Below are 24,959 nucleotides of genomic sequence, written 5' to 3'. Positions count from 1 at the left end.
ATCGAGCCATAAAGAGTTTCCGTTTCTCATCTTCCACGTCAATTTTTCTGTACATGAATTATTGCACAGTACAGAGCCAAATCCATATATTGATCGTTATTAACCCTGGTTTGACACTCATGGATCAAATTGACCCAAATAAAAAATTAAGACCTTATAGTTGTTGAATCTTCAACATATTAATATACAATAAACATAAAATTTCTTTTTCGAAACATACAAAATTTACCTTTTTCTGTGTAAAACCATGACATTATTTTCTTTTATATCTTTTATATCTTAAATATTTTTTTTAATAATGATTGCGACAAATTCTTCAAATTTATCTTTACACGTTCGAAACTACAGTATTTACACACTGATACTAATAAAAACTTTTATAAACATTTAAATAAGGGCACATTATAAAAGTTAGTAGGTCTCACGGACCTATTATGCCAAACAGCAAAAAAGAAACGTGTCAACGAAAAGTTAATAATGGATCACGTTGCCAGTTGACAAGAATAGTATCAACTCTTTCGGCAAATAGGTATTCGTTCCTGAGGAAAGATCAGTCTTTGGCGTATATTATTATACATTATTATTATTATTATTATTATTATTATTATTATACAAAGTATCTCAACGTGAGAAGAACATCAAGATATCTCCTTTGCAGAAAATACCGGAGGCTAAAAAACCGACCATAAAAAATTACCGTCAAAAATTGACCGTGAAAAAAAATTTCCTTCCATGATATTCCTCCTTCGAAATCAGATTGTGATCTAAACATCTCTCACATCGTTAAAAACAAAGGAGATATTTAGATGTTCTTCTTATGCTGGGACACCCTGTATATTATTACAAACTCAACCCGATACGACGCTGTCATCCGTCAACACCGCCAGACACTCCCGACGCTCGCGATTCGACAACGGAACACGGACACGACCCGGTGAATCAATCGAGCACTCACCTGCGAGAGGTGCCGGTGGGCGACGGTGCGGAGCTGCTACCGCCCGGCGAGTCCGGGCCGTCGTCGGCGTCACCCTCGACGGAGCCGAAACCCTCGTAGCTCTCTTCCTCGTCGTAGCAGCCGATCTTGACGACGGCGGCGGCGGGCGTCGTCGCGCTGTCGGCGTGGTCCGGACTCACCGAGTACCGGCCGGAATCTTGATGATTCGTGCTCGTCACGAGGTTGTGCAGGTCGACCGACATCGAGAGCGACGGCGGGCCGCTCTGACTCCATCCGACGTTGGCAGTGCCGTCGTCGCCGCCTCCTTCACCGCCACTACCGTCACCGCCGCGGCGCACACCGCGGCCGTCACCGCCGTTCTCAGGGACGCCGTTTACGCGACTCTCGTCCTCGCCGACGTCGACACTGTCGGGCGACGAGGACACGCCGTCGTTGTCGGCCGCGTTATTAGCGGGCGTGACGTTGTTGACACCGGGTGTGCGGGAACTCACCATTCTTCGTTATCGTTCCAGTTTGCTCGCCGGCCGTACAGCCGGGACTCTATGCGAGGCCACGCCACGTGGAGGAGCTCTCTCATCCGTGGCCTCACCTTTTCTGTCGTACTTTCGTCAATGCTGAAACAACGCGTGGTGAGATGATAATTTTTAAGAGAAAACGAGAATATGTACGCGGTGCGATTGTCGAACGTTTCCGCTTTCAGGAACCGAAGCGGAGAAAGGAATGGGAAGAGGAAGGTGAGAAGTGGAGAGAGCGGTACCGCCGTCTGTCTCAAAAAGGGACAGATACCCATAAAAGAGGAGGAGGAAGAAGAAGACGTTGGTGAGTCAGACCTGAGATATGCCAGGAGCGCGTCCGCTTCGGGACCAGCTAGCGGTGCAGCAAGGAAAGAGAGAGCGAGAGGGGGTAAGAGAAGAGAGAAGCTCGAGTCGTTGCCCGCGAGCCTCTCTCTCTCTCTCTCTGTCGTCCGCCAGAAGTCGCGGTCGAGGTGAACTTGTACACGGATGACCTTTTTTTTTTACTATTTACGTCGTTCCTCTCTACCTTAGGATCGTACACCGGGTACATTTTCGTGGCTTCCTCCCTTCTTCCTCGCTCCGCGTGATTCTTGAAATAACGAACGATTATAAGTGGCCACCGAGATTTGCTTTTATTGTCTCGGTGCGACGAGCATTGCTTGAGTGCCTCAAAGAACGTCTCTCGGACTGTTTTAGTTGGGTAACTACCGAAGAGTTTTTAAGATTATTCTTAAAAAAATTTTTGAAATTTAAGTTGTGCCTAAAATGTTAAAATAATAAGATTTGTTCGTCTTAGTTGAACTAGATTACACCTTTTGCGTTTAGAGAAACAAGCATATAACCTTTGGAGGGGAAAAAACGAAGTTGTGATGTAGCATTAGTTTCAGTAGCTAAACTGAACAGGACTATAGTTTTAAAAATTCAAATTTTTTCACGTACAAATACACGGAAAAAAGTTTGAAAAGATTGAATTTACTAGACAGTGAAGAACCAAATGCGTTTTGGTTAATATTTGAAATGTCAATCATATTTCGAGTGTGTTTCCTACGAGGCCCGAAAGTCGACGCAGGCGCGATGTAAACAAAAACGCAGACGTTCTTTGATTAGAAGCCAAAAAAAAAAATGTAAACAACTACCAAAATCGCTCCTATTTGAATAAATAAAACCGTCTCCCGGAAGTGGGAGACGGGGCCCTTGTGAAAAGCCATGCGTTTCCCATTTCTGGGAGACGTGGCACTCAAAATGTTAAAGGAAACAGAATTTCCGGTTACAAGAACCAGATTTGGGTTATAAGAACCAGAAGTTCTGTTTTCTTTAACCAAAACGCCGTTTGGTTCGTTCACTGTCTGATAAATTTTCAAGATTGAAATGCGTCGTTGAAAAAGAAAGTGGTAGGGAGAAAGCGTGCCAACGTATTCGGAAAGGGACGGATAAATGTGCGGGAGAGAGGACGAAGGAAACGTGGCGACCTTTCAGGTTTCAACCTTTTCAACCCGCGAATTCCATGAAACATCTACTCGTTGCTAAATCACGCTCGAAAGACGGCTAAAGGCGATAATTAATCCATGACCCAATGGCCCCTAAAAATTCTAAGCGAACTTCCACGATCCGGCCTCCTTTTCGACCTGTTTCGTTTTTTTGTTAATTCTCCCTTTTTTCCTCTTCCGAAGGATACACCCACCCCACCGCGAAGAGAATGTCGCCATGCGCCATGCTAATGCAGCTCTTCGCCGCTTTACGGGGGAATGACGGTGAGATCTCGTGATATCTAACAATCAGCTTATTAAGCGCATTCTAGAGACGCGCGGAGTAGGAGAAAAGCGTGAGAACCGGCGGGGAAGTCACGGTACAGCGAGTCGAGTCCGCGAGAAGTCCGCCGAAGGAAGGTAAGAACTCGCCCGCCAATGAATTATTTACGACCCGAGTCCTCGTGTTACGTCGACCGGGGAATTATTTAATCTTGCTTTTATCTTTCGGGCCTGTGACTCACTCCATTGAGCCACCAAAGTTTCGAGGTGAGTGCGTACGTAAATAACACGGTAATTCAGAGACAACTTTATCGCCGAAAAGAACGAACAGGTGTTGGAACATTTGTTCGCACGAGCATTTCGCGCTCTGTGTGACGCGCTTCTTCATGGTTTTATCGAGACGAACGGATCGGTCTTCCTTCGAAGCAAACTCAGACGAGATAACGATCGTTGTTTTTCCCTCTTTGTGGGAACGATCCTTTTGAATTCGCGTTTCGTTGCGGCGGCGTTGTGAATAACGTTTTCTCAGTAGATCTCACGATGCGAAAAACACGCTCGAATCGAGCGACAAACTTCGCCGGGGAATATAAGCGAATGAAATCGCAGGGAGATCACTGCCGTCTCTTTTTCGGTTTAATATTGCGCGTAGGAAATTGAGGTACAACTCCGGAAAAACGAAGTCTGGAGAGAGAGAGAGAGAGAGAGAGAGATAGAGAGAGAGAGAGAGAGAGAGAGAGAGCAAAAAGGTCAAACGCGAGCATGAATATTTGGAATTGCCGTGTTGTGTTACGGGCTGGAAATCGGATCGTCGGGATTAGCGGAGACAAAAGTGAGTGCAAGACGGGTCTTATCAGGCTCATCGAAAAATCGCATTGATGCACCATGTGTATTTGCTCAATCTCGCGACGCGTAGCTGGCGAAACAAAGCGGTTTTTTCCGTTTAACGCGATATTCCGTTATTGATGAATCAGCGATGCGAAATACACGAGAGTTTCGCGAGGCAGAACTTGGTCGGACGTTGACGACGATGAGTGGAATTAAGAACGCTTAAGGATCGAAGATGCGCCGACGGATGACTCACATTTGGCGGTTTTTTTCTTCCAATGACACAGATTACTTCTAAATGTAATTTTTCTTTGTTTTTTCAAGACAATTATGAGTATTAAATTAAAAGTTCCAATGCCTGAACACATACTTAACTCTAGTCAGTTCTTGTTGCTTTGTTCTTTAATGCGAATAATAAACTTTCGGCATAGAAGATATGTACATATTCAATATATGTATATCATATATTCTACATTGAAAGTTTAAATATTCGTGTTTAAAAACTAAAAATAAAAATGTCCAGAATTAGGTACGTGTCCAAGCATTGATGCTTTTAGCTTAATAGTACGTATAAACATTCGATGGCTGTTAAATTGTACAATTTATGATTGAGGATTAAGGAAATTGTTTCAATTTCTTGGTAAAATTTACACGACAGGTACTTATTGGACAAACAACAGCTATTGATATTTACCTTATAGATACCTGTCGGGGAAATCTTACCAAAATTTGGAACAATCGACCCTTAACGTAGAATTAAGATTTCGACTCTAAAGGATTAAATTCCCTTTGTAGCATTAAAGAAACATTTATCATGCTCCTTTGATGCTCCAAGTGGGAACTTATTTCCGTATTCTCCACTTGAAAATTTAACGTAGAATTTAAAATTTCGATTCAAGGAGCCTCTCGTCAAGCCAGACGAGCTTTTTGAAAAGAATTTTATTCCCTTAGAAATTTATTCCATAATGTAAAAATATATAAATGAACCTTAAATAAGGGTACGAGTGATAAAAGCTTCGCGTTCGGTTCGATAACTATTGACTGTCCCAGCAGGTTCGGTTCGATAACTATTGACTGTACCATTCTCACACGTGGCTCTCGCAGTATCAACCGGCCATCAAGTTCAAAAGAGCTTTCCAAGTGCGATAATCGTATTATCACAACACGCCCCATTAGCTGGAGTATTACCGCATGTTTCTCCTCCTTGATATCTCCCTTCCTCCCCGTGTTTTTTTTCTCTCTCGAAAAAAAAAAAACATTTGCCCATGTGTATTTTTAGGAAACCCGAAACTGGCAAGCAACAAAGATCTTCGTTTCTTCTAAAAAATTATCGGTTAAAACACCGCGACGAACCAAAAAATAATTTTCACGAGGACTCATCAAATTGACGATTCGCATACTTCGTGAGAATTCGAGAACACTGGAGGTAGAACGAAGATAACATCGATGAACGAAGTTGGGAAAGATCGACAGATTCGTACGATTGTTATCGGAGTTATTATTCGCACAGAGTAATCATTCGGGTTTGTTCGTAGCGTGCAAGTGCAGCAGAAGGGGCACAGGGAGAGGTGAATAGGTCGGCGAGAATATTCACGTTACACACGACGCCTGCCACATTACAGTGTTTGTGATGGATTGAAAATCGAAATCGGATCAAGGATTCCGTATATAATGCAGAACGTCGCGTGGTACGTTGTATTTCGTATACGTTAGAGTACGCTTCCACATAAATATATATCACGAGCCACCGATTAGGCACTGCAAATTGCGCGCTCACGCTCTTTAGACATGTCGTTTGATTATTACTTACACGTGTGCGATGATAATAGTAATCTGAATGGCAGAAGCTCTTTAATACACGTGATAAATTAAAAATAATCACAGATGAAGTAGACAGGGAAAATCAGATTAAATATAACACAGAGCTCGATTCGGCAATCGGATACAAAGATCGGTTAATTTAAAAGCCGATACCGAGAAGTCTCGCGATTCGAATTTAATTTCTTCCAAACTCCATTGAATGACAGTTACTAGCGACCGGCATTGTGACACTACCAAGTCTTCATTAAAAATTTAATTAATTGCATTTGAAAACTTGATAGTACAATCAACAAAGAGCCAAAAAAAATGCGGTGAAATGTGTTTAGCTCAAATTATATCTATTTACCGTATCTTTTGTAATTCTATCATCGTTCGAGCTTTTATATAATCAAAATCAAACAAGGAAAGATATAACGACATTAATATTCGAAATATCAATGATAAAAAACGTGATGCTCCATGTATCAACTAATAGCAAATTCGATCATCCACACTGCATCGAATGAGCGCATGCTCACAAAAAAAGTACATATTACATTCAAGCAAATGTTTCACTTATCTTCCAAGTATCTCACAAGTTTATATATCTGCAAATATATCATAAGTTCATCATAAGCATAAAATTTATTCAAAATATATTCTGAGTCCTAGTTAAGTTTAGGTTTTCAATCAAGAATATTATTATAATTTGAATCAAGACAAACTTTGATTTGCTTTTCCAAATTAATTGAATTTAATTTTCCTCAGATAAAGTTTACAATATCCTGGAAAGAGAATAAATATTTCTCTTAAATACGTGATAATGAGCTTCTCTAAAATTTCTGATGAATATATTTCAAGACTCTTTTATCAAGGAAAAAATATTCTTTGTTGAAGATAACTATTACATAACTATTACTTATATAACTTATTTATATTACTTATATAACTATTACTTAAGAAAAGAAAAATATAAACAGAAAAATATAAATAATCGCTTCTTAGCAATATAATGATATTTTTTCCGCGTGCTGAAGGCTGCTGTACACGAAGTTATTTAAATAACTTAAATAGTTACAGTATAATGGTTAAACAGTTATTTAAATCAAAAAGCATATATAAGCACTTTGATGTGCGATTAAACATCTAATAATGAATCGTCACGTTATTTAGCAGAAAATCCATTAATTATCGCATCTTCAAGGTGTTTGCGTTATGCCATCAGATTTGTTTGTTTTAGCCGAAATAGATTGCATTTTTTGTCTCGGACTGAAACAATTATATAACCCAACAGTAAAGGAAAAAGAAACTAGTGTTCCAATGCAACACCAGCGGTTCAGCTAAAACAAACAAGCCTATTGTATTCGGATACTTCACGTGTAACGGCCTTTAGTGTGCACTAATCCGGTATAGCGCGGGTGTATAGGATCGAATTCGCTAGTAAGGTACAAACTTACTCACTCCAAACTGCTCAGCGTGTTAATTCGTCTCCGCCGAGAGCTCTCGAGCATCACAGAGACGCGGATGCACGCGCTGCAACTCTCTCTTAATTCCTTCGCTCTCGGGAAAAGTTAATCGAGGTGTAATTAGTTATTCTGCCGCTCGGCGGAATAAGCAGCTTCGCATTTCCTAACACATGCCCGACAGGGTCGATAATATTACACCGCCGGATTGATTAACGGCTCGCGTTTTCGCACGACTGACAAAATGCGGCAGAGGAAGCGAAATCGACCTACAATCGCACGCCCGTGATCTCGCCCTCTTCTACGCGCAACATTATCGCGAGCTGTGGTGCTCGCTCGGGCTGTTTACCCAGCGGGGGCAGCGGGGGAGAATCGGGAGAGGACCGGCGTTTCGGTCTCCAGGCACTTGTCACTCGGAACGGTATGTGCGCGTAGATGCGTTTCGAATCTCGCACAGCCGGGAGCCGCTCCAGTCCGCTATTTAGAGCGAGAGCTCGAAAGCGCGGACGGAAGGGTTAAGAAGGGGCAAGGGAGGGACACGATATATTTAAAGCGGGCGAGGAGAATTTCCGATATGTAACCTTCATTTCGAGAGAGAAGCGACTTGCGCCTAGATATCCGGCAATCGAGTCTGGTCTTGTCTCTCTCTCTCTCTCTCGCTGCCTAGCAAATCGCCGGTTAATGAACGGATTAATCCCCTAACCGTTATTCCGCTCTTTCTCGATCGTCGATAGATTGTCGACGGAGAGAGAAGTCGCGCGATCGATTTTCACGTAGGTCGCGTCCCGGTTCTCTTACCTCGCACGCGTTCTTTGCAAAATCGATGCGACGCGTCGTGTCGCTCGTTTATAAATTTTTTTCCGGGCGTCATTAGTGGTTTTCCGTTCAATGACACAAATCGACACAGACATCATTTTGTCTTAGTTCCAAATTCAATGAGTAACAAGGATGATCTCTGTGTTGACTCGTTAAACGGAAAGTAAACTCATTGTGAGCAATTGATTCTCTCAAGTGAAACAAAATTTAAAAAATCGCAAGTATCATAGAAGTGGGTCATGATATATATTAAAATGTATAGCCTGAAATCCCAGTTAAAACGATATCTTAATCATTGAAAAATGTTAATCCGTTCTGGAAATATTCGAGTCACTAAATATACTACGCCTGTCTTGAACCGGTTAGAAAAATTGTGAGCAAAGTTAAAAATTTCAGATTTTTTTAAATATCTTGTCTGGACATTTCCAAGTTTTCTTTGATATTTTAAGTTTCCACGACTTTTCCCGGTTTTCCAGGTTTGTGGCTACCTTGTATACAGAATATCCGTGACTTTTACCGAGAGATTCTCTGAGCAATTTCGAGTTTAACTTTACCTCAACTCAATCTCGGAAACTATTGGTGCCTCAAATATGGAGGCGCCAATAGTTTCCGAGATACAAGCGATTGAAAAAGTGGAGCTTTTCGCGAATTACGCTTCGAGAGACCAAATGGATGACAAAATTATTTTCTCCGATTTATTTCAAACGGACTTTAATTTAACAGGATATTAATTTGAGACATGGTTAAAAAGATATGTTGAAGACTGAAAAGTTCAAATGTCATAATGACCTCTCTCGGTATTTTCGCTAAAGTAAAATTAACTTTAATTTGTTCAGGAAATCTCTCGGTAAAATTAAATTAATTAGTCGCGAGTTTTAATTAATTAGTCGTAAGAACTGACACACCTTGGATATGTTTTGAAGTTTCACTATCCTCTAGGGCATTTCTGACATCCGCGAACACGAGTCGGCGCGTCCGATTACGAGCGAGGTAGTATAAATAACTAGATGATACAATGAAAGAATTCGTTCTCTTTATTCTTCTGTCACAAAATAATCATTTTGTAATATAATCTGTTCTTAGTGTATTCCCCACCTCGGTCTTTCTGCTTTTTTCTTTGTCTTTTCGGATCGTTTCGCAATCACCCTCTCTCTGAAACGCGCGAACGCGGTTAAAGGGTTAAACGCTAGACTAGATCGAGCGGAGCACGCTCTATTTTCCAAACTGGACACGCTCATATTGCACGCACATAGTAAATTAGCGGCTCTCCAAGGTAGGATACATTCGTATGTATATTACAGAAAGTAACGTCGTCACGAGGACACACATGCACGCACACACATACGACCGAAGATACAACCTATGATCTATACAATAGAATTTACAGTAACAGAGAGTCGACGAACGAAGCGACGTCGAAGCGCGCGTTCGCTCTTTCGCACACACGCTCGTACGATTACGGCGACAACGACGACGACAATGACAAACAAAGACGACAAACAAAAGACGATAAATATCTAAAACAGACCTCTCTCTCTGTGTGTGTGTATATGTGTGTGTGTCATCATTGGCGAACAGCGTTCGCTTCTCGACCGCGCTTAAAATGACACGTTGCTGATGTGGCTACGACTACCTTACTTTCTTCCCTTCGCAGTCGACTTCTTCCCCCGATGAAAATGTCCCCGCGACAATGTTCGTGCAATAATGAACGTTTGAAAACGGATAGTTTCGCGCGCGTGTGAACCGTGCAACTCGAAACAAACCGATGACGCAGCCCGATAATCTCAGGTCCGCTACGTGATTTCACTTTAACGAAATATTAATCAGCGTCTCGTTCGCGAAGAAGACAAGACGAATGACGATGTCCTCCTTGGACATTTTTTCATCGGCAGGATAAATCGACCCCGAGATAGTCGCGAGAGAGTCCCCGAGTGTCGTGGACAGCTACCTGCTAGCGGGACACCCTGAGTGATGCAGAGAGCCGGAGAGAGCGGATTCTCTCCTGGTTCTCTCTCTTTCGCGCGCGAGGCTGAGATTCCAGAAAATTGACTCACCTTGAGTGACGCGACACAACAAGATCCGGCGGGACCACGGAGAAAGAGTGGGCAGTATCACACGATGGCAACGGTGTATCCTTGTCAGCCACTAAACGCTACCAACACCTGTGCTCGCACCAGAGAGACAGAGACGCGACGCGATGCCTACGTTATGTTACGAATGAGGCGACGTTCGGCTGTCTAACAATTGACAGAGAGAGAGAGAGAGAGAAGGAACAGCAGGTAGTCGAAGCTCACGAGAGAAAGAGAGGGAGAGAAAGAGAGAATCGCGCCGATCTGAACTAACGGTGCGGGAGCGATCGGCCGAACTGAACGTAGGCACGGACGAGGAGTCGCGACGCGAAAGCGAAGAAAACGATCGGACCCGATTGGAGCGACGATGAGCGCGCATGCGCCTTTCGTGACTGTGAAATGTCCGTGCACCGCGCACAGTACGGTGTGCCTCTACTTACGTGTCTCTGTGTAGGTGAATAGATGTGTGTGTATATGTCACGTACATATACATGTTGCCTCGTGGACGGACGCGGTATACACGAGCGCACAGGTGTGCGTCACGGTCGTACCCGCAGGTACGAGAAAGCACCAGTGGCGCTCAACCGTGTCGCCGCACTGTGTCGTCATCGGCAACCGAGTTCAGGTGTGAGTGTATGACTCTTCGCGTGGCTAATACCGGGATCATCCGTCTAGCGGTATTTCGCGCTGCGCGTTAGCGACGTTTGTCGGTTTGTCTCTGTTTTTCTTCTTTCGGGAGGGAAATTCGAGGAAGACGAGCGCGCGATAAGTTCAGATCCGCTGTACCTAGAAAGATATTCGAATATCCTGGGACGTCTCTCCAGGATGTCTCTTGTACATCTGTGCTGTGTGAGAACAAGTGTAGCGAACTTTTAGCTTTCTGTACATTTTGAACGGTTAAACATCTAATAATGATATTATGTCTTTATTTAAATAGAATATACATTAATTATTTCATTGTCAAAGTGCTTATGTTATGCTACTATATTTGGATACTTTGGCCTGTGTTCTAAATCCCCTTTCATTGATAAAAGTGCCCTTAAAAGTAGCTTAGAAATCACCTGAGAAGTCACATTTAAGGCACTTTTATCGATAAAAGTGCGTTGAAAATATAGGATGTTATAGCGACTTTTAGTACGCACTAATTTAGTATAGTGCAGGCGATCGAATTCGTTATCAAGCAATTTGAGATATTCTTATTATGCTATAATTGAACTGCAATTTGTATGTCTTGTTTGTGATTTGTCGTAATTACTAAATATTTTTCAGCAATTTGAGACACCGACAAGCGTCGCCAAACGGACAACGAATTAGCCGAACTAACGGCCTGTCTACCTGCGAGATGTGTACTGGTGTCGGAAGGTGCTTTGTACTGCGGCGGAGTCGACATTTGAAAAGAATTCATGACGAAAACGGATCTTGCTCGAAGGTTCAATTGTCCCGGAGGGAGGGAAAACTGTCCGTTTCCTGAATTCATCCGGCACCATTACGTGAGTATTCGCGCCGGTTTGTCTACTTTGTGTGCTATTTATTCCTCAGCATTCTCTCTTTCTGTTGCTCTCTCTGAACTCGCACTTTTTTCAACATCGCTCTCTAACTAAAGGTAACTACCTCTCTTTTATTTTCACCGATCGACCTTGTATGGAGAGAATCAAAAATACACTGTGTCTTCTAAGGATATATAGTCGGTCTTCGAGGACTAAAGGGTCTCTCTCTCTCTCTCTCTCGCTTACACACGTATCAAATCCGGATTCCTTATTCCTCGAAGGAACGAGGAATCTCGCGAGTCGACGCCGGGAGGAGACCGCGTAATTCGAGTTAAGTCTTCGCCGTCTGCTCGGCGTCGGCGGCCTTCTTGTAGACCTCTTTGTAAACGAGCTCCTGCATCTGCATGCGCAGCAGCATCCTGCGGTCAGCCGGCAAGGTCCTGATGTGCGGCAACAGGCTCATCAGAAAATAGTAGTTGTCGTCGAAGCGGTTACCGTCGAGCGGGTCGACGCCGGCCAAGCCGACGCCACCGTCGCTGTCGCTCATCAGCACCTGTTCCGGCGAAATATTCTGCAGCATCATTTCGTTGTCCGCCAGATTGTCGGCGACACTCTGGAACTCGAGGTTGTCGAAGCTCTCCTCAGGTTCGCGCTTCACATTCACGATGTGCCGGCCGTCGCTGTCCAGCTTCAGCTGGTGATGACCGTTGTCGTGGCCGGCCATAGACAGCAGATGATCGGCGATCGCGTCCCGGTCATCGAGGCCACCGTCGAGACCTCCGTGCATTACAACCGACGCACCGTTCTCCGTCTCACTCTCGCACGGCTGCAAGTCGTCCTCCGTCTTGGCGACGTTGCGTTCCCAGATCGGCGGCCGCGGCAGCATCTGCTCCTTGAGGAACTGCAGGCTCTTGAAGTGAATCCATACCGGCCGGTTGCGATGGAACTTGCTCTTGCGATACACTTGGTCTTTCTTCAGCTCGGCCCGGAACGTGTCGCGCAGGCCTTTCCACTTGGCCTTCAGCATCGGCTCTGGAAGCAGATCGCAGTAGGACGCTTGCATGTAAGCGCAGCGACGGCTCGTGATGTAGTATAATTACATGTAAAGTGTCATATATATAGAATATGTCTATATATAAAAATATATAATTATATATGAAATTATATATAGAGTTATATGTGATTAACACATTGCATGCGGGAAACGTACTTTTACGTTTTTTGCAGTCTGTCACTAGAGTGCGGGTCACGTAAAAGTACGTATTTAGTAGATTTGTGCTGGAGAGCGGGTATCGTATAAATACGATGGGCATTGTAAGAGTGTACGGTGTTTGTGTTGCTAGACAACAATTTCCATTGTTTCTTTTTAGAAGTTTAGTTTGTCGAGTTACTTGGTTTAATTGAATATTTTACTGAATACCAAACTCCCGCGAAAATCACGAAAAAAACGCCCACTACACGCGTAAGTCCGCGGCGAAATATACCCGTATGCAATGTATTAATATAAATATATGTATAAAATGAGTTATATATATATACGATTATGTGCATATATTAATATATAATTATATATAATCATATAATTATGTATTTTATATATGGTCATATTCTGCATATAATTATATATAAGGAATTTTCTCCTGGGAACATACAAAATATCAATTTTTTAATTACCGTCGGACAAAATGTATGTACATATCTAAAAATTGTAGTTGGTAATTCATCGGTTAATTGTTAATATATTGCATGCGGATGTATTTCGCCGCGGACTTACGCGTATAGCGGGCGTTTTTTCGTGAATTTCGCGGGAGTTTGGTATTCAGTAAAATCGCAATAAATCGACAATTACTTCGTTTTTCTCAACGAAACTTTTTTTTATTTTACACTTAAATATATGCTCTACGATTATTAAAAAAAAAACGACATTACGGAATTACTATCATATGAAAAATCCGATAATGCATCAGCACATATTTTTTGATCACTATTTTCGTCACAATGGCTAATTTTATCAATGTTGTAATCAATAATAATAAAAACAAGCTTCAAATTTACAAAACACGACTTGTACGTTCTGAAGTTATTAAACCAAGTATCTCGACAAAGTAAACTTCTAAAAAGAAACAATGGAAATCGTTGCCTAGCAACACAACACAAACACCGTACACACTTACAATGCCCATCGTATTTATACGATACCCGTTCTCCAGACAAATCTACTAAATACGTACTTTTACGTGACCCGCGCTCTAGTGACGGACTGTAAAAAAACGTAAAAGTACGTTTCCCGCATACAAAGTGTTAATTATATATAATAGTTAGTTTATTCGGAATTTGATGAAAGTCGTTTTTGAATAATAATATGCGACACAGCGAGATATTGAATGCGCTCGTTCGCGCGCATCAGCGCATCCCGCGCATGCGTCCTCGAGCGGGCGAGCGTGTCGTGTGTGTTGTGTGTGTGCGTGCGTGCGAGAAAGATTCGCGGTCGAATCTCGATCGAGGTTACTATCGAAGTTAGAACGTTGCGTTTCCGTGTGACCAGAGTAGCGCAGGTAAAAATCTCTCGCAATCGTAGCGCATCCGCGCGGAATATGTCGTCGACGAGAACAACTTCGCATGCTCGTTCACGCTCAAAGTGAGGTTAGGTCATACGTATGTCGCCCCGCATCTTCTGCTACGAACGAACGCTTCTCCAGGTAGAACAGAAAGTGACGATGACGTCAAAATGATCGAAGGAAGAATTTTTATCTAGACATTTTCTCGTCATTTTCTCTCGTCGTTTCGACGTTATTTTGACGACGTTATATCGACGTTATCGTCACTTTCTGTTCTACCTGGGCCTCGACAGACCGGGAACAATCGTTTTGTTATGAACACGTGACAATCGAGTGTAATCCTCGATGTGTATGCGTTTCAGAGAAAGTTACAAGACGCGGTCCATGCAAAATTCTCTCGAGCACTTCAGAGACGTTCCAATGACAACCGCGCGCTTTCGAATGCGTCACGCGATAGCGCGCGATATTTTCCACGTGCACTTCTCCAATCGACTTGAAATCTTGAAATCACCTCAGGCTGCTCGTTCGTTCCAGCCGAACGAGATTGCACCATTTGCTTTTAGTGTGAAACAAGTGTGTAACCTAATGTTGAAAAGAAAAGGAACTACGTGCAGCATTATTAGTTCAGCTGAAATGAAGAGACTTCTTAACACATTGCATGCGAATATACTTCGTCGCGATACTCGACAAATTAAACTTCTAAAAAGAAACAATGGAAATCGTTGTCTAGCAACACAAACACCGTACACACTTACAATGCCCATCGTATTTACATGATACCCGCTCTCCAGCACAAATCTACTAAATATGTACTTTTACGTGACACGCGCTCTAGTGACAGACTGCAAGAAACGTAAAAGTACGTTTCCCGCATGCAATGTGTTAAGAGTGTATATCTTGACGATACCGGACGATTGTCGGATGGACAACCTCATGTGCAATAAGGGGGAATAATTGTGACGCAGGGATGAGCCGATGATTCGCGATTTAATTTTCCGACGGACTTTTCAATGTCGTTTCTCAGAGCACGCAAAATCCCAGAGAAGAGGATCTCTCCACGACTCTCCCTCACCTTGCGGACTGACGTATTTTTCCGCGAGAGAAGCACCGTTTCGATCGCACGGGAGCTCGCCCAAAATGAGAATCACGTTGAAATGAACTCGCACAATGCGCGTATCAACTCGAACCACGTGGCTTCGGCTCTCCCCGAGAGAAACCGAAAACACCGAAGGAGCGTTCCTCCCTGGTGATCGATCGGGCTTGGAAACTCTCCCCGGTTGGCGCGCCGAAAACAATCCTCGCTCGTTTTCCGCGAAGCGGAGCTGCCACGCGAATTCTCTTATCGGTCTCCCGGCGTCTCGATTATTCCCCGAGACTATTCCTCGTCGTCATCCGCTTCTCCACGCCGGAGGAGAGACCATGCGAGTCGGCAGACAACGCATGGGTGACGCGGCGCGGCGTCTGGGCGGCGCGTCGCGCGTGCGAGCGATCCGCCGCCAAGAGCCGTACGCAAAGGGCAAGGCGGGGGGGAGTCACGGGGGGGCCCACGTACTGGGGAGATTGAATATCGCCGCGATCTCCATCCAGACGCCGTTGGTCACCTCGCGATTGTGGTAGGAGATGTGCCTCTGATTCCATAGCGCCGGCCGCTTGTACACCTCGGCGATCAGGCGATTCGCGTCCATCTTCACCTCGTCCCTCATGCTTCCGCGCGCGCGGTGGCGCCGACCGCTCGCCAACCACCGAGGGGACGTCGCGCAATACCAAACGCGCGCGATACCAGACGCGCGCGAGGAGAGGAAAAAAAGAAGCCCGATCTCGTGCTCTCTCTCTTTCTCTTTCTGTTACTCTCGCGCGCTCGCTTTCGCTCGCTTTCTCTCTCTCTCTCTCTCTCTTTTTTCTGCACGTCCTCGGACGTCGGCGGACCGACGGCGGACCGACGGCGACAAAGTACGGGCGAATACTAGCGCCGGGATAGCGATTAGCGCGCAGGACGCCGGCGGGGTAACGATCGATTCGCGTTTCGCCCTCGTCTCGCCTCGCTAGCGCTAGCAGCCGCACTCTCCCGAGTACCTTACCTCCTCGCCCGCGTCCCTCGCCCTTAGTAGCGCGTTTCGCGCAAGCGAATCTCCGGACGGGCCCGAAGTGTGGAGAAGAAAGGAAGAAAAAAGAAAGACGCGTTCACTCGCTCGCACGCTCGCTCGCGCCTTTTGTCATTCTCTCTTCCGTGCTGCGATATATACGTATACATGCGTATTCGTTTCAGCGAGATCAGCGAGCGTGCGATACTTGCGCGTCCAATTACCCGGGCATGCGCACCTATCAGCCCGGCGAGTCCGCGATAACGCAGAATTTCGATCGCCTCGCTTTACTCGCCGCGTTCTCTCCTCCGAACGATCTCCCCATCGCTATATCGCTCCTAGGAGTCCGCTCGTTCTCGACGCGTTTTTCGCTTCGCCTCGACCTGTGCCGAATCTCGGATCGCCGTCTGAAGAGGCGACGACGCGACTCTCTCTCTCTCTCTCTCTATTAACAGAGGTCCGGCGTCACTCGTTCGTGCGAGTTTTGCGATTCGGTACTCGTGTTCAGCGTATTCAGCGAATCCGGCGAATATTACACGCGCGTTCTGTTACTCGGGAATAAACTTACCGCGTGCCTATCTTTTGAGTATCTGTCGCAGCGTCTGCGATTATTTCGCGGGAGCGTCATCTTCGTTTTCGCTCGTCGCGCTCACGCCTGTCGCTCTGCGTCTCCCGAATGCCTCGCCCAGGTGAAACGCAAAATTACGATGACGTCAAAATGATGAGAAAATATTATAATAATATACTATAATAATAATAGTATAATAATAATAGTACTATTACATAATAATAATATAATAATAATAGACTATAATAATTATTTACCTTTCGATCATACGATTCGTTATTTTCTCATTATTTCGATGTCATTTCGACGTTATTGTGATTTTCTGTGTTACCTGAGTATCTGGCTTGTTAACTTTTTCGCTCACGCAAATGAATCTCGATTTCGCTAAAAGTTGTATTTAAAAAAGTTAAAAGGATATACTTAAAATTGTTATTATGTTATTGTTGTTACTTTGTGCAAATGAAATCAGCGAACGCAATACTTGCATCGTCGCGAATGTCACGTAATCTTGACAATGGCGTTTCATTGCTAAGATTCAGGATTCAGGCACAATGAAAGGAATAAAGAACAAGGAATTAAATTTCGATATATAAACAACCTTCAGTCCGTGATAAAGAAGTGGGGAATTAAAATTAGGATCCGACTTCCGAAGTCGAAATTCTATTCCTTATAATTTGTGTGCTTATAGAGCTTAATAATTGACTGAAAGTTAATCTTCAAAATGTCTAATGTCCGACAATACACAAATAGAAGTCATAGAAGCTGCAATCAATCGATATTATAATTATCAAGAAAATGATAAAAATGTCAATGATGACAGTAGAGACTCATTGGAAAATTATAAAAGCAGTGTGATCTCGTTTTAAAACGTTCTCATATCTTATTCCCTGTTCCTTTTATTGGGTGTTCAAGTTCCTGGCTGCAGTCATCTTGTTCGATGACGTCAGAAACGAGGAAACGCATATCGAGAATTCTCGCGGTATACGTTCAAATAAAAAGATACACTTCCAAAATATAAAATACCCTCTTTCCTCTTTCGCTCGAACGATTGATAAATAACCGTGAAATTAACATGACATGCAACCATCTTTCTTAAATTATCTTTTCTCATGCTTTTGTCACATTGATTGTATAGTTATTTATTGGTTGTTCGAGCAAAAGAAAAATATTCGGAGTATTTTAATAAAATTATTTTAATAAAAGTGATATTGTAGTGTATTATTTTTATAAAAGTGATCTGAATCGATCACGATCATTTGTCATTTTGTGAGCTTTTTATCCGAACGTATACTGCAAGAATTCTGAGCGTGAATTTTCTCGCTTCCGACGTAAAACAAAATAACTGCAGTGAGTACACAGGAGCTTTAAACTATAGTTTATTCCTAATATCTTACTTCTAATTCTCCATATTTGATTCTTCGTTCCTTCTTCCTTTCATTGGGTCAGCGCCTTTACGCAATATTCGCGACAATGCAGGATTCTCAAGTCGTAATCGTCGCGTCCTTTCGCTGTTTCGCTTCGTGCGAAAGCGAAAGAGATATACTCTATTCTCGTCGCGGCAGAATTTATTTCCGCTCCTCCTGACGCTGCGTTAAGACAACAGGTGACAATTCGATTCACTCGCGAAAACTGGAAACAGTGTCCTTGCTTTGCTCGTTTCACTGCGAGTCATTCGAACATTCGTATACGAGAATTCGAAAATAACAATGACGTGAAAATAACGTCAAAAAATGAAAAAACGATCGAAAAATCCGACCGAAAAAGTTTTATAGTCACTTTCTCGTCATTTTGACGTCATCGTCATTTTCTGTTCTACCTGTGGAACCCCCCTATCCTCCGATATTTCGCCCGGAAACAAGAAGCGATCGACTTGAAAAATCCTCCCGAAATCCTGAGAATCATTCTGCGAATGTTACTGTCACCAGTGCGAATTGAATCGACATCTGACGTACAATTTCCCTCAGATCCACGCGTGTATCCTGCAGCGTTCCTGCGGCGATGACGGAGGGCATGGAATTAATAGCGCAAGGCGCAGAAGCGCGCCTCTACAAAGGGGAATACTTGGGCAAGATGTGCCTGCTGAAGGAGAGATTCGTGAAAAATTACCGGCACCCGGAACTGGACGCGCGTCTCACCAAGGATCGCATCAAAGCCGAAGCTCGTGCCATTATTCGTGCGAAGGCCGCGGGTAAATGCGAATCCGCGAGTGCAGTCGGAAATGCGTGCCGCAGGCACTGATGCGCGCGCGTAGCAGCGTCCAAGCTTGCCCGATTCTCGCGTTCGTCTATTTCCTTCTTCTTCTACTTGTATTTTCTCTTTAACGCATTGACTATCGCGGTGATCTCCGTTGATTGTAAAGCTTAATTAACGATATAACTTTTTAACGTACAGTACAGTAAATTAGTGTAATTCTAGACGTGTATATCTTTAATCTCGTTTCACTGTTTCTGTCTCTACACGGTAAATTTTGCGTTAAATTTAACACATTTCACATGTCTCAGGCGGAACAAATATAAATTTTTGCGTTAATTTCACACGAGGTGAACACGTTGAAAAGTAACACAATATTATGTCAAAAATTAACACAAAATTAACATCCATAATATATTAATCGACACTTAAGTATAAAATGTGTTAGAGTCGTTAAAGTAAGAGTCGAGTTACTGAAGATATTTAAATTCTTGCTTTTCTTTCTCTTTTCATCGTGAGAGATTTGATCTGCTTCTCCTAAACCAGTAAAAGGGAAGAAAGAAATAAGAATGTAATAATGGAGAGGAAAAAATGCTCCTTTCGGTAATTTCGAATTTTCTTTCTCTTCTTGGTCGATTTATCAAAAAACACCGAGTCTCACCTCGGGATAATTTTAAATTATCCCTTTGATTTGTTTCTTCTCGCTCTGTCAAGGAGTAGCAACACCAGCTCTGTACCTGGTGGATCTAGAGCGACGCAGCATTTACATGGAATTCGTAGAGAACGCCATGGTGCTGAAGGACTTCATAGACGAAAACATTTCGGGAAAGGGGAACGTGCATGACCTGCTGGAATTCATTGGACGTGGATTGGGCGCGCTCATAGCCAAGCTGCATTCCAAACACATCATCCACGGCGATTTGACCACGTCAAATATACTGCTGAAGAACGACTCAATCGAACTGTCTGATAGTAAAAAGTCCGAAGGTAATGAACTTCTTCTGGCATGACGCATTTCGAATACGGCAAACGTTAACGCCGCAGCAGACAAAACACATGAATTGCATTCAATATAATAAATGATACATAAACCCAACATAAGGAGAACACCCAAATATCTTGGGGGGCCTAAATATAAGAACTTTAAAAACAACTGAAAAAAATTACCATAAAAAAAAATTCTCTTCCACATTATTCTTCCTTCGAAACCATTCAAATTGTGCTCTAAACACCTTTTCCATGTCATTAGAAACAAAGGAGATATTGAGGTGGTCTCTTTATGCTTCTGGGATACTATATAATATATACGTGAATTTTTTTATGCCAGCCATTCTTATCATATTTCCGTCACTTCGCTGTATTCATCGTTCTTGCTTTCCGCAGCTGATACCAAATTCGTAATGATAGACTTCGGACTGGCCCGGGTGGACTCCACGGCGGAAGACAAATCGGTCGACCTGTACGTTCTGGAACGATCGCTACTAAGCGCGCATTCCGAAGTACAGTCGTTATTCGACCGTATCTTTCGTCACTATCGACTTCATTATCAGAATAAAAGCCAATGTGAGCAAGTGATCTCGAAGTACAAGCAGGTACAGACACGAGGACGCAAACGCCTGATGATCGGATGAAGCGAAGAAACGAAGAAGAAACTTCGCAGTCCCGTGGAGAGTATAAAGAGTTTATGTATAAATATATTTTCTTACAACACGCGCAAGATGAACTTAGATAGATCGCGGGCCGTTCGAACTTTGCGTGCTAATGAATGTAAGTTACACACATACACACACACACACACACACACACAAACATGCGATTCACGTCACTCGGAACTTCAGTCGCGACTCGTACGATTGGTTAAAAAATTGAAATGCCCGATCATTTTTGAGAAGGTAAGAAGATTTTTTATACAATAAAACCATACGTGTATGTAACAATACGTAACGGTATAATAAGATAACGAATAATGCAAGGGAATTACCAGAATTGGGAGAGCTGCGCTTTTCAAGAGTAACTCGTTACCGTTACTTGTTATTTGTTGAGAAAAAAAGAAAAAAAGAGTGACTTGTTACCGTCTTGCTACTCAGTATGTTCATCCTCGTTTAGCAGGTAAATTTACAATTTTCATTACTTCTTTTTCACCAAATTTTGAAAACATACTTTTACGATTCGTTGCCGCCCTTCCTATATACACCAACTGATGTTATAGTATACATTAATGGTTTACGTGTGCAAGAAGTAACGATTCGTTGCCCGAGAAATGTAATCACGTTACCATTATCGTTACCAGTGTAAGGAGCAATGACGGTGTCAGGTCATTGTTGAGGAAAAGTAACGGTAACGGCATTACAAGCAACGAGTTACTTCCCAATCTTGGCGATGACTATTGCATACGTATATAACGAATTTGGCAGCGGCGACGATCTGTGATGACAAAGCTATTGCTCCTTGTACACGTAGATTGTGTTGGTGTAAATCAGTCGAAATGCAGTCCGGAATATATAATGATCCAAGTCACCTATCGACACAGACAACGATATATAATACACATCACTATGCGCCTACTAATGGGAATATAAATTCTCTTGCACTCTGATTCCTCACCAGAAAGCCGGCGAAGGAGGTCATAAAGCCCTCCTTCGTCAGTTCCCACACGCCGCCGAATTCTTCCTCGTCGATTTGTTGGAAACTGCTAAAGTATAAATACGTAATTCCCGCATTGACTAATACAAATCTGAAATCAAAAGCATTCGACGATGTAGCAATGAAAAATATCGACGATGACATTAATTGAAAATATGTGCAAATTGGCGCGAATTCAACGATGAAATAATGAACTGAATGGAAAGATCGTCGCTCTGTGTGATCTATACTTACAACAATAAAGCTAAAAAACCTTTCAAAGGTATAAGGCCCCATCCTATACCGACGATGATACCAATCGCCTGTCTTGCCCAATATATTACATCAAGAAATTCTTCCTGCAATTCGTGAGATAAGTAAAAGTAATATCAGCTGATTAACTCTGAACTGTCATTTCATCACTTGTATGTATATAGTAAAAAATATTTTTTACTTGTGTTAAATCGGTCTTTGTTAAAATTCTTGTGTTAAATTTGCAATATACTTGTATGTTAATTTAACACATTGTGTTTATGTTATTTCAATATTTTGTGTCCCGATATTCAATATGTGTAAGTGTTAAAATAACAAATTTTATATTTCAGTATCGATTAACACATTATGGATATTAATTTTGTATTAATTTTTGGTATAATAATTGTTACTTTTTAACATATTCACGTTGTGTTAAATTAACACAAAAACTTGGATGGACCGTTCGGGACATGTGAGGTGTTAAATTTGACACGAAATTTTTTACTTTGCGCAGACACGCAATACACATATTCGTGAAGTTTTTAAATTTTAAAGACCGCGTAAAACGTTTATTTTACAACTTGCAAGTTTTCTGAGATCGCACTATTCCTCCAGATCTAAAAGGATAAACCAATCTCAGCTCAGAAAAGACTGCCAGCAGTTGGAAAATAAACGTTCTGCTCGACGTGGCCAAAGACTCGAATGAGAAAAGTGCAAGTTCTCATTGTCGAAGCGATGTGATCTCCGAGATTCTCGTCAAAACAGTGTTCGCATCTGAGAACTGTGCGTTTATAAAATGTTACAACGGCGAATAGAAAATCGGGAATCAAAATTCGTAGTTATGTTTACCTTGTCCGGCCATTCGGAGTTGGCTGTGATTGCACGTGTCCACACGCTAACCTCGCATTTGCCGCCGTTGCCGGTTTTCTCACCTCTTGTACGCGACATTCTCGCGCGCCTCTCTCGAAGAGCTCGCGATCTCTGAGTGTGAACGTGATCGTCAACGTGATTCCAATTACGCGATCATCGCTGTGTCAGCGTCAACGTAACTCGCTCCACGTTTCCACAGTGGATACCTTGCACTCTACTGGATGTATCGCAATAATGATTGGCAGCCTAACTACCTTCGGTTCCGGTCCGTTCGTTTTCACTGTATTTTGCATCTGCTGTAAATAACATTCCAAATAATATTTTAAATATTAGTTGTTAAAATTTGAGACATGCCTGGGGGAGAGGAGGAGGTGTATAACTTCTGTGTAAATTTTAAATGTTTATTATTAAGGAGATACTAGTGGTAAGATGGAAAGTAAATTGGTTCCTAGGTGGAACATTCTTTTCTTTTATATATTTATTCAATTTTTTAATAATCTTAATATACAATGGTCAGATGCACACGTTATGTCCCTTACAATTTAGGTTTTTACATATTTTTACATGTAAAATAAAGGAATATAAATATACAAATATGTATATATAAATAAAATTTAAAGAAAATATAGATGAATGGCTATATGTCAATTAATCAATTAGTATAGTTAAATGAACTAATTAGTATTGTGTTATATTTCGAAAATAAATGTCCGTCTCACCTGTCATTTTACTGTCACTCGTATTACTGGGGCAATGACGGTACGACCGACTTATCGTTGAGTTGTACTACTACCTCAATTCTTCGTTTAAGTTGGTGGCGACTGCTAGAGGAAACTTCGGAACTACATCTTGTAATAATTTATGATTTGTTGTAAAAAAGATTCGTGAGTGTGAACGACTTGCCAGACGCCATCTAGCAGCGATACGTAAAATCTTTTTGACGAATGGTTCGAGTCTTAGCTAAACAACTATGATTTTATTAGATCCGTTATTTTAATTTTTGTACGTGCAGATATGATAAAATACGTAATCAATTAATTATTTTCACTCGTGATGCACAAATAAAAAAGAAAAAAAAATTATAAATTGATTAACAAACCTGCAAATTCTTTCAATAGAAAAATAAGAGGCATCCTTTACACAACCTTCCTTTACACAACATTATCATATATCTTAAAGATGTTTAAAAAACATCTTAAAATTCCAGACATGTAAAATAAGGCGTCTTTAAGATATCTTTGAGACATGTGTTTTGTACGGACTTGCAAGTTTAGAATATCTGTATTGTATACTTATTTAATTTTAAGTCTTGCCAAAGAGAATTTCAATGGAACGTCGATGATTTCTTTAGTGATTATAGATAATTACTAATTCCGAGAGTTTGAATAGCTACTTTAAGAAAAGATACATCTTTTTCTTACGAAAAGACGTATTAATAAATAAAATTTTTCATTTTCATACAAAGGAGAGATCGATCGTGAGTTGATCCAAATAGATCTGAAATCGGCTCTCTGGTACTAAAGATAGTATTACATATAGCATTAAAACATCTGTGTTTGGCTCTTAACGGTCTTTAAATACACATCATAATAAATGTATTTAAATATACATCATTATTTCTTATCGAAACCATAATACTTTAAAATTTGCTAAAAATAAGTCTATCAAAGGTAAAAGGAACATCATTTTACGTCTATATATACGTGTGATACGAGTCTTTATTTTATTCGGATAACAGTTTATATCGCGCTTCTAGTAAGCTGCCCGAACCAAAATAGATTGCAAATGTTAACATCAAATGTTATTTGCGCATCTGAACTTTTGAGCGAATGCGACGTCGAACGCGATGGCATTAATATTCACAATGTATTTTGGCATTATGTATCCATCCATCGTCTGTCTCTGTAGTGTGGTGTATCTTTGCGTCGTATGTATATAGAATATCGTGTATGTGTATATAGGAATGTATATCGGGGAAAGAATTTAAATATAATGCATACGGAGATATCTCTCACATACACGCTATGTCGCATGCACACGCATACACACACACGTCACGTACACGCGAGTTTGACTTTCTCGTCTCTCTCTCTCTCTCTCTCTCTCTCTCTCTCTCTCTATATATATATATATATAT

General features: G+C 42.0%; 4 protein-coding genes across 14 annotated transcripts in view; 1 reads left to right on the top strand and 3 right to left on the bottom strand.

Moving 5' to 3' along the window:
- Positions 1-10,519, bottom strand: part of LOC106748987 (rab11 family-interacting protein 4A) — a 29,355-nt gene extending 18,836 nt beyond the window's left edge. The window contains exons 1-2 of the mRNA XM_014627958.1: positions 10,177-10,519; positions 956-1,569 (exon numbers count right to left, since the gene is read on the bottom strand). Of these exons, the coding sequence (XP_014483444.1) occupies positions 956-1,449 (494 nt within the window). The 5' untranslated portion in view covers positions 1,450-1,569; positions 10,177-10,519. The remainder of the gene's footprint in view (positions 1-955; positions 1,570-10,176) is intronic.
- LOC106748989 (TP53-regulating kinase) lies at positions 1,493-21,639 on the top strand. 8 transcript variants are annotated; one of them, XM_014627964.1, is made up of 7 exons: positions 1,493-1,584; positions 1,656-1,774; positions 3,141-3,356; positions 11,461-11,681; positions 18,850-19,073; positions 19,790-20,062; positions 20,459-21,639. In XM_014627964.1, the coding sequence occupies exons 5-7, from the start codon at positions 18,884-18,886 to the stop codon at positions 20,704-20,706; spliced, it is 711 nt and encodes a 236-aa protein (XP_014483450.1). In that variant the 5' UTR covers positions 1,493-1,584; positions 1,656-1,774; positions 3,141-3,356; positions 11,461-11,681; positions 18,850-18,883; the 3' UTR covers positions 20,707-21,639. The 8 variants fall into 8 exon arrangements, with proteins under 8 accessions (XP_014483450.1, XP_014483452.1, XP_014483453.1 ...); XM_014627966.1 differs by lacking the exons at positions 1,493-1,584; positions 1,656-1,774; positions 3,141-3,356 and adding an exon at positions 4,925-5,731; XM_014627967.1 differs by lacking the exons at positions 1,493-1,584; positions 1,656-1,774; positions 3,141-3,356 and adding an exon at positions 10,619-10,816.
- LOC106748988 lies at positions 11,688-16,076 on the bottom strand. 3 transcript variants are annotated; one of them, XM_014627959.1, is made up of 2 exons: positions 15,789-16,076; positions 11,688-12,710 (listed from the first exon to the last, which is right to left on the bottom strand). In XM_014627959.1, the coding sequence occupies exons 1-2, from the start codon at positions 15,937-15,939 to the stop codon at positions 12,010-12,012; spliced, it is 852 nt and encodes a 283-aa protein (XP_014483445.1). In that variant the 5' UTR covers positions 15,940-16,076; the 3' UTR covers positions 11,688-12,009. The 3 variants fall into 3 exon arrangements, with proteins under 3 accessions (XP_014483445.1, XP_014483446.1, XP_014483447.1); XM_014627960.1 differs by having other exon boundaries at positions 15,838-15,941; XM_014627961.1 differs by lacking the exon at positions 15,789-16,076 and adding an exon at positions 14,992-15,009.
- Positions 20,954-23,089, bottom strand: LOC106748992 (uncharacterized protein C20orf24 homolog). Of its 2 annotated transcripts, XM_014627972.1 has the most exons (4): positions 22,802-23,075; positions 21,953-22,056; positions 21,680-21,809; positions 20,954-21,593 (listed from the first exon to the last, which is right to left on the bottom strand). In XM_014627972.1, exons 1-4 carry the CDS (start codon positions 22,898-22,900, stop codon positions 21,552-21,554), a joined length of 375 nt encoding a protein of 124 aa, XP_014483458.1. In that variant the 5' UTR covers positions 22,901-23,075; the 3' UTR covers positions 20,954-21,551. The 2 variants fall into 2 exon arrangements, with proteins under 2 accessions (XP_014483458.1, XP_014483457.1); XM_014627971.1 differs by having other exon boundaries at positions 20,954-21,809; positions 22,802-23,089.
- Between the last annotated feature and the right edge of the window lie 1,870 nt (positions 23,090-24,959).

Source organism: Dinoponera quadriceps, unplaced genomic scaffold (genome assembly GCF_001313825.1).
Source record: "Dinoponera quadriceps isolate SergipeBrazil2010 unplaced genomic scaffold, ASM131382v1 scaffold3061, whole genome shotgun sequence".
NCBI lineage: Eukaryota > Metazoa > Arthropoda > Insecta > Hymenoptera > Formicidae > Dinoponera > Dinoponera quadriceps.
The sequence above is the reverse complement of the archived record's forward strand: the minus strand, read 5'-3'. Positions and strand labels throughout refer to the sequence as shown.

Coding starts and splice junctions, on each gene's coding strand:
- LOC106748992 (XM_014627971.1), bottom strand. CDS start 22,900: ATGTCGCGTACAAGAGGTGAGAAAACCGGCAACGGCGGCAAATGCGAG. Junction 22,057..22,801: donor ACTCCGAATGGCCGGACAAG/GTAAACATAACT, acceptor CACGAATTGCAG/GAAGAATTTCTTGATGTAAT. Junction 21,810..21,952: donor GGTTTTTTAGCTTTATTGTT/GTAAGTATAGAT, acceptor TTTTGATTTCAG/ATTTGTATTAGTCAATGCGG.
- LOC106748988 (XM_014627959.1), bottom strand. CDS start 15,939: ATGAGGGACGAGGTGAAGATGGACGCGAATCGCCTGATCGCCGAGGTG. Junction 12,711..15,788: donor GGCGATATTCAATCTCCCCA/GTACGTGGGCCC, acceptor ATCTGCTTCCAG/AGCCGATGCTGAAGGCCAAG.
- LOC106748989 (XM_014627964.1), top strand. CDS start 18,884: ATGACGGAGGGCATGGAATTAATAGCGCAAGGCGCAGAAGCGCGCCTC. Junction 19,074..19,789: donor TATTCGTGCGAAGGCCGCGG/GTAAATGCGAAT, acceptor CGCTCTGTCAAG/GAGTAGCAACACCAGCTCTG. Junction 20,063..20,458: donor TGATAGTAAAAAGTCCGAAG/GTAATGAACTTC, acceptor TGCTTTCCGCAG/CTGATACCAAATTCGTAATG.